Genomic DNA, 19,021 nt, shown 5'->3' with positions numbered 1-19,021 from the left:
CCCCTGCCAAAGCACTCCTCATGTAGCCTCACTCGCCTACTGCTGCTGGCCTTTTCTTCCTCAGCTGTAACTCAAATGACAGAGAGGCTGCTAATTCTAGTCAGCCTGCAGCCACATCGGTCTCACTACACTGCCTCGAGTGAAAAACATACTAGAAGATATGTGGTAACTGTTGACATGCAACTCCTTTTTTATCTAAAAATAGACATAAAAAAAAACCATGTACTGCACAGATATAATAAATGCAGTAAAAAAATATCAAATGCTCATCACATAGGGTAAGTGAAGAACGTTACTCAGAGACCAAGTGATTTGATAGCAACGTATAACACAGCTAAAGCAAGAATGAGAGAAAATGCCGCTGCTAGCATCAGAATTAAATTTCATTCATGGACTTAGCCACCGTGAAATCACCATTTCACTTGTGGGAGGTTTTTTTTTGAAAGTTCAATGTTAGCATTTTGGCAGCCACCATATTTTGGAAGCCTAGAAGTGACCATTATTGGAAAAGAGGGCAGAATGCTAAGTTATCAACTAAAGCTAGCAACTAGAGCTGTACCATACTGTCCACAATAATGCCGTGGTTATCAATGATATGGGAACACAATGAGTTCACACTGACTGGAAGCAGCGTGCCAGCATACAATGATGATTTAGTACCTACGAAGGGAGCCACCATGATAACCTCCAACAAAGCGTGAGAGAACAAACAAATTATTATCATTTGGGACAGAAGCAGAAGAACACTGAGTCTTCAGTGATAGTAGCTCATTGGATAAAAAAGAATGGAAAACAGCTCTCACTTTGTTTGCCCTAATGCTACTGCTGCTTTACGATAGCTCCGGTAAGTGATAAAACATTATTCAGTGGGTTTTTTTCTTCAACATTGTCATAAATATAATTATCACAAATGTCCTTGAAATATTACGATATGCTATATCTCCCACCTCTTCTAGCAAGCTTGGTTAGCATAGCCTGTATAGTTGAGTCATACACTGTGCATCCCGATTCAGGCGCTACATCCTTCACATCTGGAAGCTGCTTACAGCATAGCAAGGCAATGAATGTGGCCCACAAATAGGCCCTTATTTTCCCAGGTGGATGCACTGGGTGGATCCTTCATGGTCCGCTTGATCCCAAGATTGGTAACTGTTGGTTTTTTTTAATGTTTAAAAAAAATAGCAATGGTTCAAGCAAAGTGGTCTAGGAATTCTCTTTTAAAAAGTAAGTATTGTATTTCATATCACTCAAATATCCACCAGTACAAATGTTGAAATAACAAAGAAGCGCTAAATTTTGCTAACAGTATTGGTTATGCGAGTTGCTACTTGATGCAGTTCAGGTCCTACATGCTTTAAAATTATTTACTTTATAATGTAAGTGGTTCAAAAGCTGACTTTAATTGTACCTGGATTTAATCTTAATTTATACCAATAATACATCTTGGTTTTCACTCAGCTAGTTTTTAAAAATTAAAATGATGGTCAAGAGGTATAGCACAGTGACTCAAATTTACATAGGTGAAGCCTAAGACAGCCACCAGCTACCGTCCACCGTCTGCTGACACAAACAACCCATTCGGTCACAAACAGGAGCTGAAGTGTGAGAGAAGGTCAAACGCTACACTCAAACTAGCTATCCTGTTTAAGGAGCCTAATTATTTTATTGGACAGCACTGTGTTCATGGAGTCAGATAATTAATTATGAAGCAATACAATGAATTTATTCCTTGTGAGGATTTTTTACTTTTAATATAATATATGAGCTTTGGTTTAGACTTGTGCTTGGAAAAAAACTATCAAGATTAAGACATTACATAGGCTCTGGAAAATTGTGATGGACATCTTTGAAGTTTTGAATTTTTGTAGTTGGAAGAAAACTAATCAAGTTAGAAAAGAGTCGTAAAGCTTTATGAACTACCTTTGTGTGACTTATGACCTCCAATTTATGTATATTTAGTTACAGTATATAAAAATTCTGCTTTCACTAATGTTTTCTCCCCTAAAAACAGAGACCAGAAAAGTTTTCCACAGCTGCTCTGGTGCTGAAATGAAGAACAGAGCAGAAAGAGAGAGCTATGAGAAAACTATGTGACCTGAACTTCACATCTAACATCCGGCTAAGGAATCTGTTCTGGTTTTGAAGTGCGGCCCTCACAAAGTTGTTGACTTCCTCCAGACCCAACCATGCAATCGTCAGCATAGATTAGGTTCCCAGTTTCAGCTCAGAGGCGTGAGCTCTCTGTAACTTGCAACCAGGGCCAACTCTCAAACTCAACTGCCAGTGTGACCAAAACATCCCCCAGAAATAGCTCTGATCCCATTCTGAGTGCTGGCCAAGTCAGATTCCCCAAACAGGCGCTAAAGGGAACAGCAGATTGGGAACACAGCAAGCTCACCACCCCCAAAGTCCATCAATCATTATTCTCCATACAAATAGAGCATTGAAATGGACAAAAAGTCACTCAATAGGCAGCACACGAGGAGTCTGGAGTGTATCCGGTGAGAGGGAAAAGAACCAGCCAGCCGAACAGAAGAAAACCATGGTCGCAAAGAGTCATCTACATCTGCACGGCTTCATTAATTCAACAGATGCCCCTATTCACACTCAATCAATGAAGGGACTGTCAAATTTCTAAACCGGCAGATAAAGTGGTGTCTGTACGGTCTCATTTTCACAATGAATTGGAAACAGAAAACAGAAAAGATGAAAAAAGTTGAGAGTGACAGAGAGGCTGGACTGAAGAAGTCTGGGGCAGCACTCTTCTTGAATTTTTTTTTTTTTTTGTAGTTAAAACCTTTGTAAATCCTAGATCAAAGAATATATCGTAAGTGGCACGGGCACATTTAGAAAATGTGGCCAACCAACCCATTACGTGGTAACTTAAACACAAATACAGTAGATGTGATAAAAGATATGGCTCATGGTGGCGGTTATAGTGATGTTACTACCAACAAACATGTGTCTTTGCTGAGGTTTAGTTAAACATATTATTACCTATAAAGAGCCACAGTAACATACAAATTGCTATAACTAGGTTGGAGGAGGTTTTAGCCCTTTAAAATGTGGAGTCCAAGACCACATTTTTAATAACGCTGGGAGTGATGGGAATGGTCACAATGGTAAAGCTGAGGCTTCAAAACCGCTCTTCAGAAACCAACAGCTGATGCTACAGTAAACCCTCTTATCCAAATATAGTCTCTGTAAACTCCAGAAATAAGCAAGACAAAACGGTCAGTATTGGGATTCAGAATTCTAGACCACAAACCAATATTCAACATGATGGTGGTGATGCCAAACATTTACACGCAATCTATAATAAACACTGAAAACAGGTAACAAAAAGCAACTTCAACTGGCTCCGTTCAGCAGAAAAGAAATGTGCTTACCAACACTTCTAAAGCTAGACATTTCTGCCTGTTCACAATCTTTCAGCTAAGTTGACCTGAAGGGTTTGAGAGTAATCAATCAATCTTCCGACTCTGCAAAATTGGGGAACGACTGCAAGCAATCGACGGCAACCACATGAAAAAAGTGCCGATGCGTTTCCCTCAAAGCTATAAAATGCCAAAGTAAGTAATATGTTAATCAATATTCTTCCAGATTCAGCAGATACTTACTGATAATTGTGTGCTATAACACAGACTAATGCACTTAGCGTTTTGAGGTCAGTGATGAAGCACATCACTCACCCAGGAAACACTGTTTGGTCATTATCTAGGCTTATTTTGAGGAATGGAACAGTGGGTGAATTGAAGGAGAGCTGTTGCCCTTTTTGCTGCCCACCATCCCCCAACACTGCCTACCAGTTTAAAGTGGAGGAGTGCGGTGTCATTCTGCAGCCCTAATGCACATAGCAATTTCTGAAGGGAGAGGAGGTTTCTAACTAAAGATGAAGAAAGACAGTGAAGCTAAACTAAAAGTCCCACTGCATCCACAATGAATAATCAACCAGTAGCCAGTGAGTGTTTCCTCTCTGATGACACGTACTCGAGCACGTTGCTCTTTTTTTTGCGGCGGAGTGTGGGATGGCGTCGACGAACCCACAGGAATCAATTGCAAAGTCAACAGGCAGCAGAGAGGGAGGCAGTTCCGGAGCGGGAGGGGGGGGGACAACACTGCTGTTCTCTTGTCTCGTTTTCAGGCAACGAGTAAACCAACAGTATCGCACATCTTCTACTGACTGCTCCCAAACTGCATTACGGGATGTAAATGAGGAACAGGTCTTTGAATAGTAGCATGTTGCCAAACATTGGAAAAAAATCTACTGAACAACGCAGTCCGGCCTCCACTTATGTCCACTCGTCTGCTTATCCAGTTTCCTCTGTGCTGCAAAATGGCACAATGGGTCTGACAACGAAAGGTGCACCAAAAAAAGAAGCTTACATTTAATTAGTGCAGCATGATTAGTGCTTTTCCTGGGCTGGTACACTGAGCCTCATTCTGATTTAATCCTAATCCTACAAGGAAAGTCTCTCAGGGCAGAGAGTTTTGCTGAGCCACATGTGATGTCAGCAAGAGCCAGGATGAAGGAGTTTATCATACGCCAATCAAAGCCTGTGTCCTTGTCAAGAGCACATTTGTTAGCCCTCACCGAGAGCTCAGCGTCTCAGTGATCATGACTTTAACTCTTAAAAAGCTGGCGTAGCCGTGGAGGGAAAAGTTTCTGCTGAGCTTGTTAAGACACCTTCACCCCTGCTGTGGAACTGTTGCTGAGAACGCTAAAGCTGAAGCATTAGATTTCCAAACCCAAAGCATCTAGCCTGTCTTTGTGCTCACACAGCTAGAAAAAAATGGCTGTTGCGTGCCACAGAAAAGCATTGCTAAAAGTTGTAATTATAGGCTCAGCTCAAGATGTGCCAATTGGTTCAAACTACCATGTTGCCACATCACAGAGAACAAAAAGTCGGAAGTTAGAAAAAACAGACCAGGGCTTATTAAGAGACAGGGAGCCGTGTGCTGGCTGTCATCATCATGTCGTCGCTGTAGAGCAGAGTTGTCAATGACTTTCAAACACACGAGTAAATAAAAAGCGCAGCAAGTGAAAAAGACAGAAGGCTACGATTCATTTATATCTGCAAATAAATCTTTAGGTCTTGAATTTGTTTTCTGTAGGAGAGGTGTTTCAATGAGCCATAATATACAAAGTTCACTGTGTGTGTGTGTGTGTGTGTGTGTGTGTGTGTGTGTGTGTGTGTGTGTGTGTATTAGCTGGAATAACAAGTAAATTGATATTCTTTCCTCTCAGGAATGAATTAGCCAGGAGGAATGAATTCCTCTGTCTGTCTAAGTTTAATTTATGAGGGACACTGATGTGCAGCGATGAGATTTGACAGCCGTGGCTCCTGTCTGCGCCGATCAAAAGAGAAAGAAGAAGAAACTCTCCTTGTCTGGCTCCTTATTACAAACTTTTGACTTATGTTAATTGAAAACTGGAGATTTTAAAACCTTGAGTTGCCAATTTGGATGATTTAATCACTTTAACCTATTTGTGATCTTGACCAGTTGGTATGAAATGAACTTAAATAGGATTTTGAGAGGAATTTCAGATTGCCTCTCTTAGTGCACCTTTTTTTAAAATTACACACTCCAGCACTTATAGATGATATAAGAATTTCTATTTGTAAGCAGAGCCTTTACAGAGCTGGGAAAAATGTTGAGCTTAAAAAAGTCTGTTTATCTGTTGACTGGTAACATTGTCAACACTAACTTTGATTAGTGCTCAAGGTGTGCACAACTGCAAAAATCTGCCGAGAGAAACTGGCAAAGCGACAAAGAGTGTAATTGCCCTTCAAGCATCAACCACAGAAAATTGGTAGGGAACAAGTGAGTAAAGAAGCTGATGAAAAGCAGGAAGTGAAGTTAGAATGTGGGAAGGTGTGGGTGTCTTTTTTTCTGCCTTACCTGTGGGTCTGCTGCTGGAAGGCCCCCCCTCCTCCTGAGGTTTGCACGCGAGCATCTGCCTGTGCGCATGTAGTACCTCTGTGGAATGCACAGCATTCCCCTGACTTGCATCTCCTGAACCGCCACCGAGGCTTTCCACGAGGGCCTCTGGCCCACCACAGCCGGATCCATCTAGGGACTTGCCACCATGAACCAAATCAGTCCCTTTGCTGGACCCCCTCTGGGGTTCAGCTCGAGGAGGGGCGGTCAGCCCTCGGGAGCGTTGATCAGAATTGTTTTGCTCATCTTCCTCAGGTATGGGATTGTACCAAATTTCCCCTTCGTCATCTGCATCGTTTTCCTCAGCTGGGTCCATGCTATGAGGGTGAGGAGACACTTTTGCCGGACTAACGCTGACCTAAAACGACACATTTTCTTGTTAAACTTTGCCAGAAAACTGCTGGTTGCATTTCTGCATTAGTATAAGACTTAATGGGAAATTAGGCTTATTTATCTAGTTAGCTCAACTTAGAATAAATTTGGAAGCATCTAGCTACACAGTTTCAGACTCTCAGATTCTCTTATTATATCATTTGTGGGTTTATGATGACACATTATCTTTGGGACTATTTCTTTGTTTGTAGCCTTAAATGAATTCGGATAGAGCCAGGCTAGCTGTATTCCCCAGTTTCTGTGTTTTTAGCTAAGCTAACTGGCCAACTTTTGCTTGATCTATAGCTCATCTTTTTAAAAAGAGAGACCTCGAGGCTAACCTGCGGCAGCTGCAAGCGAACCGGCCTAGGGGGTGCTCCCCTTGAGGGCCTCAGATGGTCTGGGGAGGGACTAGGAGAAGGAAGTGGCTGATGGAAACCCTGGCTGCCCTCCTCGTCGGCTCCCAGCATTCCCTGAAGCTCATCCTTAGTGCACTGATTCTTCCCAAGTGAGCTCTGCTGCAACCAGTTGCGCTTCTTGGAGACAGTGATGGTGGTGAGCTGTGGCCTCCATGATGAACTCTCGTTGGTCCTGCCCGCCTCTCGGCTATTAGCACAGGAGGTCTGGACATTCTCAATGAAAGCTGAGGGAAGCAAGAGTGAAGAGAGTTACAGCCCCATGCCAGCAGACAACTAATTTTCATCCTGATCACTATCATTTAAGTAATTTCTTAACTGCATTGAATTACAGGAACTGATCTCAGGCTATTCATGTCATGACAAGATGAAGAAAACATCTGTATCAAAAAACCACAGGTGAGGAAATGTGATATTTTACTATAAGCTTTTAGATTTCATCTCGTCTCTCTCTCTCGTCTGTGTTTTGAAGCCACATCTTTGATTTGTCTCATTTGATTTCTCTGCTTTATGACTTTTGGACGGACCATCGTTAAATAGCTTTTACACCCAAAGTCAAACTTTCAATCACACCACTACAATCCCCTGCAGCACCTCAGCTTTTTTAACCTCATCTTTAGGATCCTAGTTCATGTGAGCTTCAAGAACGTGTGGGTTCTGAATTCAAAAACGAGATGGAAAGATGTGATAATTGCTGGTGTTACAGCTGTGAAAATAAAGAGGACAGGACGTGTGGAGAGGCTGATGGTGATATGTGCACAGTGTAAAAAAGCCAAATAATAGAGAGATGACTCAGTGCCTCGATGGCCCAAAGAAAGGAACAAAGGAGCTACTGCAAGAAAGTTTTCTCCAAGCAATCAAAAAACACCTTTGCCTGTAAATCAAATGCCACGCTTTTTTTTTTACAAAAGTTGCTAGCAGATGCAGCCGGAGAAAAACAACTTGTGCGCATGTGTGTGTGCATGTGTGTGTGACAGGGAGAGTGAGGTGCTGAGGGCAGGGTCTTGCTTGAACTTGTACAGCAAACTCGTGTAAAAGACTGTTTTGATCCTCAGCAGCTAGCAGACGAGCCCCTCCGCATGCTATAATGACAACATCTCTTTTCCTCAAGGAAATACATTTCCATGCATGTCAGGCTATCCGGCAAATTATAGACTTGAGAACATTTTCACTTTACAAAATCGACTTTAACAGTATATACACACTTGACTGTAGTATAAATATCATCTAAGAGAGGACATTAAAATCACATGCCATAACTTCTACTTAGTAAACAAAGTTTTTCATGCTCATTATTATTATTATCATTGTTAACAAACTTGACATTAGGACAAAGACACAGCATTTGCTTTTCCCTGGAAGTCAACCAGGATCTCTGAACAGTGTCTCCCGCCTTTCCAGTGATCTACGCCATTATAAAGCAATTGTTGTCCCATAAACATCAATTATGTAGTTCCTCTCACCAAGAAAAAAGTGGGAGAAATAACTACTTGGAGAAAACCAATCACATCGCTCTCTCTTCTCTTTCATTTCAATTAAAAGTGGCCCCCAACCCCCGGGTACTGGTCCGTAAAACGTTTGGTACCGGGCCACGAGAGGAGGCCCTCTCTCGGGCCACCGGTTTATTAAAAAAAACATTATTTTTAATAACAATAAAAATAACATTTTTTATTTTTTTAAATCGTTTTTATCATTAACTCGATTTCCCTGGGTTTTTTCCCGTGTTCTGTATAAATCAATAAATCTTTGTTTTTTTTGGTACCGGTTGGTTTTATTTTGTTGTATTTATCCGTGACACCTTAAAGGCAGGTCTGTGAAAATATTGTCAGACAAAAGACGGTCCGTAGTGCAAAAAGGATTGGGGACCGCTGCTATAGGATGTAAAGCACATTTTAAATTTTTGTAGTTTTTTTATTACTGTGTCTGGAACAGCAACGTGTTTGCGTTAGCCTGGTTTGGGCTCTTTAAGGGCCTGAAGTTTAGTCGTTTTAGCCTGTGCTGACTGCCTGGAGAAAGACAAAAGTGTACTAAGCTAGTGGTGATGCACTGAGCCCCACGAGTTAATGCGTAGACCTAAGCAGCCAGCCTCTACTAATCTGCTATGGTTTATATTCAGATGTTATGGCAGTTCCTTATTAAGCTTTCAACTGAGCCTGCAAGAAGTCTTTTTACTTATATTTGGAAATTTATGAGGGGAAACCTTTTAGAAAGTACACTACAATGAAGGCGCCGACTGTAAGCTATAGTTTACAAAGGCGTGGTCTTCAAAAAGGATTTTTTAGCACCACGAGATGTTCAAAACTTCAGCCTCTTAAGGCTACAATTGTTAGTTTGCATGAAAAACTCTAAATTGACCAGATGAATTTCAAAAAATGGGAATACACACATAGATTGTAGGAAAAGCAAGAAAAGGATTACTGGTGTGGAAAAGACATGATATGAGATGGGAGGAACATTTAGGCAGAATGGAGGAACGATTATAACGACCAATCCAAAGCTGCACAGCTCACTGTGTGCTCAACCTGGTACCGTAAGACTACAGAGAGGTGAGACAGTTGTGCACAAAGATTTTGTCAGCATGCCATCTTCTTTAAGGGGTCTTTCATAACTGGAAGAGGAAGCGAGTTCTGACATGAACAGCATTCCAGACCACAGCTCCAGATTTACAGCCTGGCTGCTGTCTCCTCGCACTGTCACACTCCTTCACATGAGTAACACCTCGCCCTGGCAAACAGCAGCCTGCTGTGTTGACTTAATAAGTGAGACTTTAGCCATTTTCACTCTTGTCACTCTTGCCGGCCTTTTCCTCGCAACTTTTTTACACCATTATTTCAGTATTTGAACTGCAGAACATTCAGTCTTGATATTAAACACACAAAGGAACTTGTGGGTCTGCCTTCCTTGAATGACAATCTTCATACCACGATTACACTTAGGGTGCCAAATGAGTCAAAAACATATCAAAATGAACAGAAAACGTTGGGCGTTTTGTTTTTCTGATGGAACAAGAGATGCAAGGATGCATCTAATTTTAGGAATTAGCATTTCTACCACAATATCCTCAGATTTGTCTGCAAAATTTGCCTGCAAAATTACAGAGAAGGTTAGCAGCATTAAGCTGTTTCTATACTTTGTACCTACTGCTATATAGAAAATAAGCTTTATATTTTTAGCTGTTTGTTTGCCATTACTTTTGTTTTAATGTTCATGCTCGATAAATGGGCTATTACTGTTAACTGCATCCATAAATAAGCCATTCCTCATGATGACTGGGTCTTGAGCTTAATGTCCTTTATCTCTGTACTGAACTATGAAAAAAACACTATCATCGTTAGCCGTTATTCTCCTCCTGAAGCAAGAATGTTACCAAACCTTATGACAACCACCCTGAAGGTGACCACTGGCCGTGGGTTATTAATCGCTAGAGGAGTCTTGGCCAGGCTTACCAACTGCTTTTTGAGTCGTGCTAGAAGCAACTGAAATAACCATCATACTACTACATAACGCATTATGAAACAACAAAACAGCAGCTTCATCTTTCACCAACATTTTACAGCCTTCTGTTACAGAGTACAAATTAACAGACCTGGAAAATAATTCTTAGTTTAAAGTCTGTTTATTCAAAGTAAGGTAGGAAAAGATTTTTTGTCTTGTGAAAATTAGCATTAGTGAATAAGCCCCTTTCACTCATTCCCACTTACATTGCCACATAAAGCAAGACAGCCTTCCAGAAAAACAGCTCTTTTCCTCTAGTAGCACCCAGTTGCAAAATATTTCCATACCAGAGCTAACACAGCCTGTCTGCCTCTGCCATCATTGTGTGTAGATAATGTATTCATTGTAAGGCAAAAAAAAAAATCACACCTCTGACCTGAAAGTGACAGATGGTACACGGGTGCATGTCTGTGGGTGGAAATTAAGAGAAAAGAAGAGGTGGTGCATGCACTGAAAGGAGTGTCGTGTTTGTCTGAGGTGCTGCAAGGAATGCACCTTCCTAAGAAAAAAAGAAAAATCTTATTTACTTGATGTGCTGCTGTGGACCTGTGCCATATGAGCCTGACAGTAGACCCAATTATATTCATGCCTAAATCTTCTGAGTGGCTGAATCATTTCTCTAAGACAAAGCGCTTGATCCACTTTCCCATAGGCTGTTCTTTTATTCCCTAAATTCCTTCTTTATAGAGGCTCCTCTTTTGATATGTGCAAAACACACCAGCTAGTTCTCACCTCCGTACAGACAAAACTTTGTTGTGAATACAGTTTCAGAGCCTCCTTCAGAGGGAATCTTTTGCGGTGTGCCATAGATTACTGCTGACCTTCATTCATATGCTAATGATGATTCTTGGTGTAGATTTTTCTTTTTACAGGCAGGCAGCGCTGAGATCATCCAGGGTTGCATCACATGTCAACACTTGTATCCTGCTGAGGTGTCCTGGCATCGTAGCCTGTTCCTAATGCCACTTCCACTTCGGTATGCTGGCTTGAAATCCAAAATCTTTTCTATGTAGTGCTTGTTTTCCTGTCTTATTGCTTCTGTTTAAAAGAAAAACTGATCAAATGCCCCCGAGGAAGGACGCTGTAAGATAATTACCCAATTAAGCTTGAAACACTTGCAATCCTAAGACAAGTCCCTAAAAGTAAGCGAAAGGCCTTTCAGGAAAGCTCTTCAGCCCTTAAGCTGCCACCTAATTATTACAATCTACACCAATCAGCCACAACATTAAAACCACCTACCTCTTTGTGTAGGTCCCCCATTCTGTCACTTAAACTGGGGTTTCTCAAACCTTCAGGAGCAGGAAGCCCTTGTACAGAAGAACATTTTCAAAGGCCCCTACATAAAAGTAGAGCCTGATTTATTGGCAAGCCGATATCTCTTGTTATTACCATTTATAACAACCAATAAATAGATATTTAAAAAGTAATGAAATGACACTAGAAACACCGTTGTTATGACTGTTGAGGTTGCTTGTTCTCTGATATAAGCAGAGGCAGGCAGATTGTAAACCATTAAAAACAACACATGACAGATGTTAGGGAAATCTGTTCGTTGTTTGTGTTTCTGAAAAAAAATCTCAGCTGACATATTGGTACATCCTATTTTTAAAATACCACGGAAAATATCATCAAATATCATGAATCAGGTTAAAACTTCTATATCAGTTGGTGCTCTACATAAAAGCCTTTAACATTCTTCAACCTAAATACTTCAGACACATCGTGTCACGTTAAATGTCTGCCCTTCTCTTGGCAAGCTCACTCTAGAAAAATTGATTTTCAGTCTTAATTTCAGGTTTCTACTAGCCCAAAGAAAACCTGGCTAGAAGTTAACAACCCACAACATTTACCAGAGATCTGTAGTCATTCTCTGTCAATATTATGGTATCATCTGTTATCTGGCCTTGAATGAACCTCAGTTTGACTGCTGTTGTGCTTCACAGGCAATCAACAGATTGTTATGTCGCTGATAACCTGCAGTTGGACTGACCGTGCCTGGTAGAAAGACTTTAACGTAGCCCAACAGGTTAACATAACATTTCAAAATCCTCCCCATGAATGCCAGGGACCAAGGATTTCCATTGCATTGAAACAGTATGATCAATGGCATTTATTTCAAATGTCATTAGTTTTAATTTTCACTGTAGTTAGTATTGTTTAGCTGTGATCATCCTCATCTTAATGTTTGCCCCACCTCTGCAGCAGATACCATCATCTGACTCACACAACTCATAAAATCATCCAGGAATGAACCCAGATGCCTCAAGTTTCTCCTTCATCACCTGATCTGTCTTTAGAGCTACCATCTTCCATAAATCTGTCCACATACAGACACCAGACAAGACAAATCACTGTGAAAAACCAAAAACCCAGCAGCTCTGTAACAAGGTTTCTGGCATAATGCAGAAACCAAACGCCGCATCGTTCTGACATGACTTGACAGCAGTCGAGTAATATTATATTACACCTGCACTCCCATCTAAGCTTTGGAGTTAGGAATTCGGGTTAAGCAATGCTAAACAGTATACCTAATTCACAGCATATTAAATGTGATGCTTGACACGTTATTCTTTTAAAGAACAGTTCTGGAGTTAAGGAAATGTTGGTCTCAAATGTTATTGTGAACAGTCTCATGTTAATGCTAAAGGTAATGACATTGCAGTTAGCATAGCTTAGGACAGGAACAAAGGGAAAACAGCTAGCATGAATCTGCCCATCCACAGTTCACTTACCAGCATCACTGAAGCTCACTGATTAAAACATTACATCTGTTCATTTGTTTACTCTGTACACTGTGCATTTATTAAATTATCACATCAGAAAACCTGATGAAAAACAAGATATCGCTTAGCATATTTCATAGCCTACTCTTATAGACCTTACATAACATTGATTACTGGGATTTACAGGTGCTTGTAGGCAGATTTTGTACATGAGAGTCAGACTAGCTGTTTTCACTAAATGCATTAAGCTAAGCTAAGCAAACTACCTGCTGATTGCAGCTTCATATTTGAACTTGTTATATTTTTCTGCTTCGGAAAAATATGACAAGTTGGTGAGTGTTGGAGGTTACTGGCTGCATCCAGGAGAAATTGGTGGATAAGAGGCTGCTGCACCATGATTGCTTTGGTTGCTAGCATATTGCCATGGTCACCCATAGTTTATGTGGGAGACAACACTTGCAGTTTACTTTATGAACTACAGTAAAAGTTGAAAAAATACAACACAAACTGGAAACAGAACAGTCACCTTCAAAGTAAACTGCCATCAACCTTCAAAACCAGTCAGGAAATTCACATTTTTCCCTTGCAACAAGTGGTTGCCAGATAGTTGGGGACTGGTTTCCACACACGTGTGACCGGGGACTTAGAAACACTTGACTCAAATGAACAGAGGGCTTAAAAAGAAGTAAAAAAAAATAAACAGTCTGCCTCCCAGGAGTGAATCTTCTCTATTTGTGTTATCTATGGCTCAGTCTCAATATCAGCTTTGACTGACACACCACTCCTGAGCTCAGTTCTGGCCAAAACATGACACCTGGATACTGAATGCCTGCCGGCACACCTGCTGCTCCACTGCAACTAAACACAACGAAACTATAAATCCTCACACTGCAAATACAAACATGCACACTCACAGCATAGATGTGCAAATGCATGCTTGTGTGCACAATATCGCACACCCACACATAAGGAGTGACACACAATAATGGACACTTTTCTTTTACAAGAGTAATTAAAGGACAAGTCAGGACAAAAATAAATTAGCTATAGTGTAATTCAGACAGTATTTTTGTGCTACGATTTTAGGCTGAGGTTTAATTTCCAAATAATACTCACAGGGGAGGAACTGGTCTATTTTTAGAAAGTCAGAAATACATAAATAATTCCACGAACCAAGAATTACCAATGAATTCAATTAAGAGCTTTAGGCCAAAAAAAGCATTTAACAGGAACTTTGCAGCTTTGGCATCTCTTTCTTTCTTTCTTTCTTTTGTTTTTTTAAATGGGTCTTTGTATGGTGTGGAGGCCCACAAGGGCAAGATAAGCTCACGGCTGACCTTAATAAATATTTAATCACTCTTCATTTTGTTCATTCATGGTGGTGAATTAAGTGACACAATGCAAACATGTTAAACAACAGGAATGGCATTCTAAATATTCAATCCAAGGTCTCTTTAAAATGCAAGTTACCATGGAGCTGTCCAAAGCAAATGACTGGGGAGGAAGGCAAGATGACAGCCCAGCCCCCCTTACTCTAAAACAAACACACACACACACACACACACACACACACACACACACACACACACACACACACACACACACACACACACACACACACACACACACACACACACACACACCACTACCACAGAAAATAACTGCAGTGGCTTCTCTCCTGCTTTTGGATTTCTCTGGCCACAGCTGTGGAAAAGTTCAGTTGGGAAAGCTGAACAAAATGGGGAAAATATGAGATTTGGGTGAACGGGTGCATGGAAACTAACATCTACAAGAGCTCTGACTTTATTTTTTAACTAAAAGACCAGAGAGGAAAGAGCTGTAAAGTTGGAGCTATGCTAAGCCGACAGAGGAGCGGCCTCACGGATCACACACTATTTCTAGCAGTCCGGCACACTGACAGTCAACACCACCCTGCACACATGGCACATCATCGTCTTACTATGGTAAACACTGTCAGAGACACACACACGCACATTTCACAGGCAGGCATGCTGGAACACATGCGCCGCAACATAGGAAACTACCACAGGAGGCAAAAAATAGAGGAGAAATTAAAAGGCATGGGCATGTTTTTGATCCATAGAGCACATCCTGTGCTGCTAAATGCCAATAAAAGCTTACCACACAGACACTTTCTGATTAATCTGGCATTTGATTGCATGAGGGATGATGACAACACGTGTCACTCGGTAACGGTTGTTTTATGATACAGATGTTTTCTCTGTCATCTAAGCACAATCAGAAAATCATTTGATATGTTCATAATCAGATAATCAAATGTCATTCCAGTCAATAGACACACACACACACACACACGCACAAATCCCACCACCAACACCACTAACAATGCTCTACCAGGAGTGAGTTAGTTGTTACTGAACTACGCTGTGAGTAATCCGACCTACGGCCTGATGTGCTATTAATCTGGTGTTAAAATGCACCTAAATTAGTGTGAAGGATAGAAGCCCGCCACCGATTAGAGTCTTAAAAAATAAAAAGGAAAGCAAGAGGTCTGAGGTGTCTCGTCCCTTTGCTTTGCATCCAGAAGAGGAGGAGTGCGGGATGGACCGCCACCAGAAGGAGTATACTATGAGTGGAGGAGGATGATAATTATCAGAAGGGAGGAAGGAAGGTGAGAGTTGTCTGTTTTAGAGGATCCACGGGAGTTGAGGCCATGCCGTGTAGCCGTCCTACCTGGCTGCTGCTGCTGCTGTTGTGACTTGGCCTTGACAGATTTACCCGCTCGGCTGGATGTCTGGGTCCCTGGTTTACAGCCTCCTGGGTTAACCTGAGGACAGGACCGGTCATGGCTCTTGTCTCCACCGCGGGGCAAAGATGAGCCTTCAATGCGCTGCTTCATTTCAGAAGACAGCATGCGGCCTTTGTGCATCCACTCTTGCATCTTGTTGACAGTGACACCATGACCTTTGTTGGCCGAGTTGGCCACCTGTGTCTGGAGTTCAGTCAGCTCCTGCTTGTTGTCGTGACCCTGATGTGTTGCCGTCTCGGTGTTGCTGTCTGAGGAACTTGTGATGCTGTTGATGGAGCCACTGCTCTCATTCAGCTTCCCGTCCCGTTCTTCTTCAACGCCATCATCTTGCAGCAGCTCCTCATTGCTGACGGCACTGCAGAAAACCCGAGATTCAGACAGCTCACCCGCTCCTGTGCCTCCTTCACCTGGTTCAGCTTCTTGATCATCACAGATTTCAGCACTTTGCGTTCCACAAGCCTGAACACTCTCTGAGAAGGCGTCCTGGTACCTAATCTCTCCATCACTTGTAGAGCGTGACAAAGTAGGTTTTTTGGTGAAAGACAAGTTTGCCATGCTCTTACTCTTCAGCCTGCCTTTAAGTCCTACCTCTACAATCCCAGTGAGACAAAGCAGCAGTGAGTCGGTGTCTGACACCTGCTGAGGGCTTTGGTCCTCTCCTGACGACCAGGAGTCACTGTCCCTGTTTTTCAAAGACAACCTGGAGCACAGGCTGTCCCTGGACGGGCTGCTACACGATGAGGTAGCCTGCTGCTCAGTTACACCACCGATCTGCTGGACATCCATGTTGATATCATTCATAGCATTGATAAGAAGGTAATAAGCCTCTTTCAGCTGGTTCCTAAGCCTGTCTGTTTCCTGGGCACTGTTACTATCACCAGCCTGTCCTTTATCCTGACCAGGCTGGGTGAACTCTACAGTCTCTGCTCTCTCACCGTCAGTCATTGGTCTGATTGTTTCGTAGAAGGGCAGAATTTCATTATCGTAGTAATCGTCATCTTCGCTGTCTAAAGGGTATGTGAGTGAGGGCTCTGTGGCGCACAGGGATGCCATGTTCACGTCGCATATTTCTAACTCAGTGGGGAAAAAAGTGGGACTCAGTAGACCACCTTTAACGTCCCCGGCATAGTCAGGATCGTAGCTCTCAATATTTCTGATTACAGAGTTTTCTTCGGTGTTCTTTAACATGCGGTTTGGGCACACGCGTGCGTAATTTCGTGCGTTTGTCTCCAAAGTCGGTCTGCTGTCAAAACTCCAGTTGGCATTGCTTTCACGCACGGCCAAAACAGTCCCTACCATGTGCCGGGAGCACTCTCTGTCTTTGGGCTCTCTAACCTCACCATCAGCTCCTTTAAACTGGTCCTCTGATGGTCTCCCATCCCCTACATGCGCCTGTACCTGCGTTCTGCTTAAAACTGGATTTGAACTGTCCCCAAACCCGATTGAATCTCCGACCGAAATGCAGTGTTTTCTCTGCACATGCGGTTCAGGGAGTGGAACACCCGCGGTGACTCTGTCAGCGGACCTGTGCCCCGGTTTTCTCCTATCACCCTCCCAAAAAGCATCCCCCCCAAACGGCAAGTCTCTTTGAAGTGGGACCCCCAGGAGCTCCTCATTAACCCGAACCCTGCCCCCGCGGCTTCGCTCTCGGGGACGTGAGCCGGCCAACTGCGCTGAGCGACTCTGCGCTACTGCTATATCCCCGTCTGTCTGCACCACAGCGCCGTCAATATAATTCTCGTACGTACTCATTCTCTCTGGCATGCAATCCAGATCTGCGAACAAGACTATGGAGCGAGCCTCATCGGAGTCTCGCTGCGTTTGCAAAACTTTTTCTTTACCTTCTCGGCCCCCATTCACCGCAGCGGCAGCAGCAGAAGAGCCGTATCCACCGCCGACCGTCGCTCCTTTCCTGGATTTCTTCCCCCGGAGTTTCGCTAGTAAAGTCCTCCGCAGAGGATCAGCCATTCCTTTCCTTTGCCCCCCCACCCCTCCCCCGTCCCCCACTAGTTAATTCCTCCCGGTTTCTTTTTGCGCAGTTGCTCCAAAAGGAAAGGATCGAGTGGGTTCTCCTTTGCTCGCCGCGGTCAAAGCTCGCCGGGTGGACGGGCTCCTCTCCATTCTCCACTGTCACCTCGGCTCTGTCGACCCACTCACTCCAGGCTCACTTCGCTCAACTGCACCACCTCTCTCTCTCTCCCTCCCCTCGCTTGCTGCCACACGCACACACGCACGCACACGCTTTGGCTCTTCCTTTCTCTCTAGCGCCTCACCTCACCCTTTCCTCATGTTTGCATCTCAAGTATTTGAAGCATTTTTCTTAGCTTTAAGTTCAAGTAGACGAGGCTTACCTTGAACGTGATTTATCCGAAGAATGTTATATGGATGCTTTTTTGTGGGGTTTTGTGTGTGTGCGTGTTTTTTGTTTTATCCAGATGGAGTATCCAATCCAAATACACACAAGAGGGGTTCACTGGTGAGTCTAAATTGCCCAGAGGTGTGAAGCTATCTATCTGTCTGTGTTATCTCTGAAACACACTCGCAACCACACCGGCAAACACTCCAATCCGGTCCCACTGCATGGCTTTGGATAATGTGAAGCAGGGCATACATTTTGGACTTTTAACTATACTTTATTAAGTTTTAGAGCTTACATTCAAACTCAGAGTTTAAGTAAGTAATAGAAAAACAGAAAGAAATCCTGTCTTTTCAACGTCTACTTTAGAAAATTGGGGGAAGGGATTTAGCAAGAAAAGAAAATTGTTTTTGATTAACAAAAGATTTATGTTTTCAAATTGCAAGACAGTCTGGGCAAAATTCCAGAACATAGTAGTAGAACATAGAAAACACATTGGATATTTGCACTGAGACTACTTTAAGAAAAAATTGTGTCATTTTCAATTTAACCCTCCTGTTATGTTGGTTTCCAGGGACACCAATTATGCTCCTGGGTTAATTTGACCCGGGGCAAATTTACTCATCCAAAAGTGTCAGAAACACTGGCATTGATTATTTTACAATTTTCTTTTATAATTTTGATTTTTTTTTGTTTTGTTTTCTGTAGTGATGCAGATGACATGTGACATCTCTTCTGTTCTGGGTCAATCTGACCAGCAACATAACAGGAGGGTTAATGGCAGCAACGAACGGGGAAGTTGGGACGGGGTAGCAAAGGCTGGAGAGTAAGAGGTGTTAAAAAGAAACAAATGGAGGAGCATATTGCAGCTATTTAGATTAACAGTCCACAGTTCAGTGACTGGGTATAAAAAGAGCATCTCATA

General features: G+C 42.5%; 1 protein-coding gene across 2 annotated transcripts in view; it reads right to left on the bottom strand.

The window, feature by feature from the left end:
- syde2 (synapse defective 1, Rho GTPase, homolog 2 (C. elegans)) overlaps window positions 1-17,952 on the bottom strand; it is a 46,110-nt gene extending 28,158 nt beyond the window's left edge. The window contains exons 1-3 of one of the 2 annotated variants that reach the window (XM_026146297.2): window positions 15,665-17,952; window positions 6,657-6,958; window positions 5,905-6,301 (exon numbers count right to left, since the gene is read on the bottom strand). In XM_026146297.2, the coding sequence (XP_026002082.2) occupies window positions 5,905-6,301; window positions 6,657-6,958; window positions 15,665-17,708 (2,743 nt within the window). In that variant the 5' untranslated portion in view covers window positions 17,709-17,952. The remainder of the gene's footprint in view (window positions 1-5,904; window positions 6,302-6,656; window positions 6,959-15,664) is intronic. The other variant, XM_026146299.2, reaches the window with a different exon arrangement.
- Between the last annotated feature and the right edge of the window lie 1,069 nt (window positions 17,953-19,021).

This window comes from Astatotilapia calliptera, chromosome 17 (assembly GCF_964374335.1).
Source record: "Astatotilapia calliptera chromosome 17, fAstCal68.1, whole genome shotgun sequence".
NCBI classification, from domain to species: domain Eukaryota; kingdom Metazoa; phylum Chordata; class Actinopteri; order Cichliformes; family Cichlidae; genus Astatotilapia; species Astatotilapia calliptera.
This window is presented reverse-complemented; position numbering and strand designations above follow the sequence as displayed.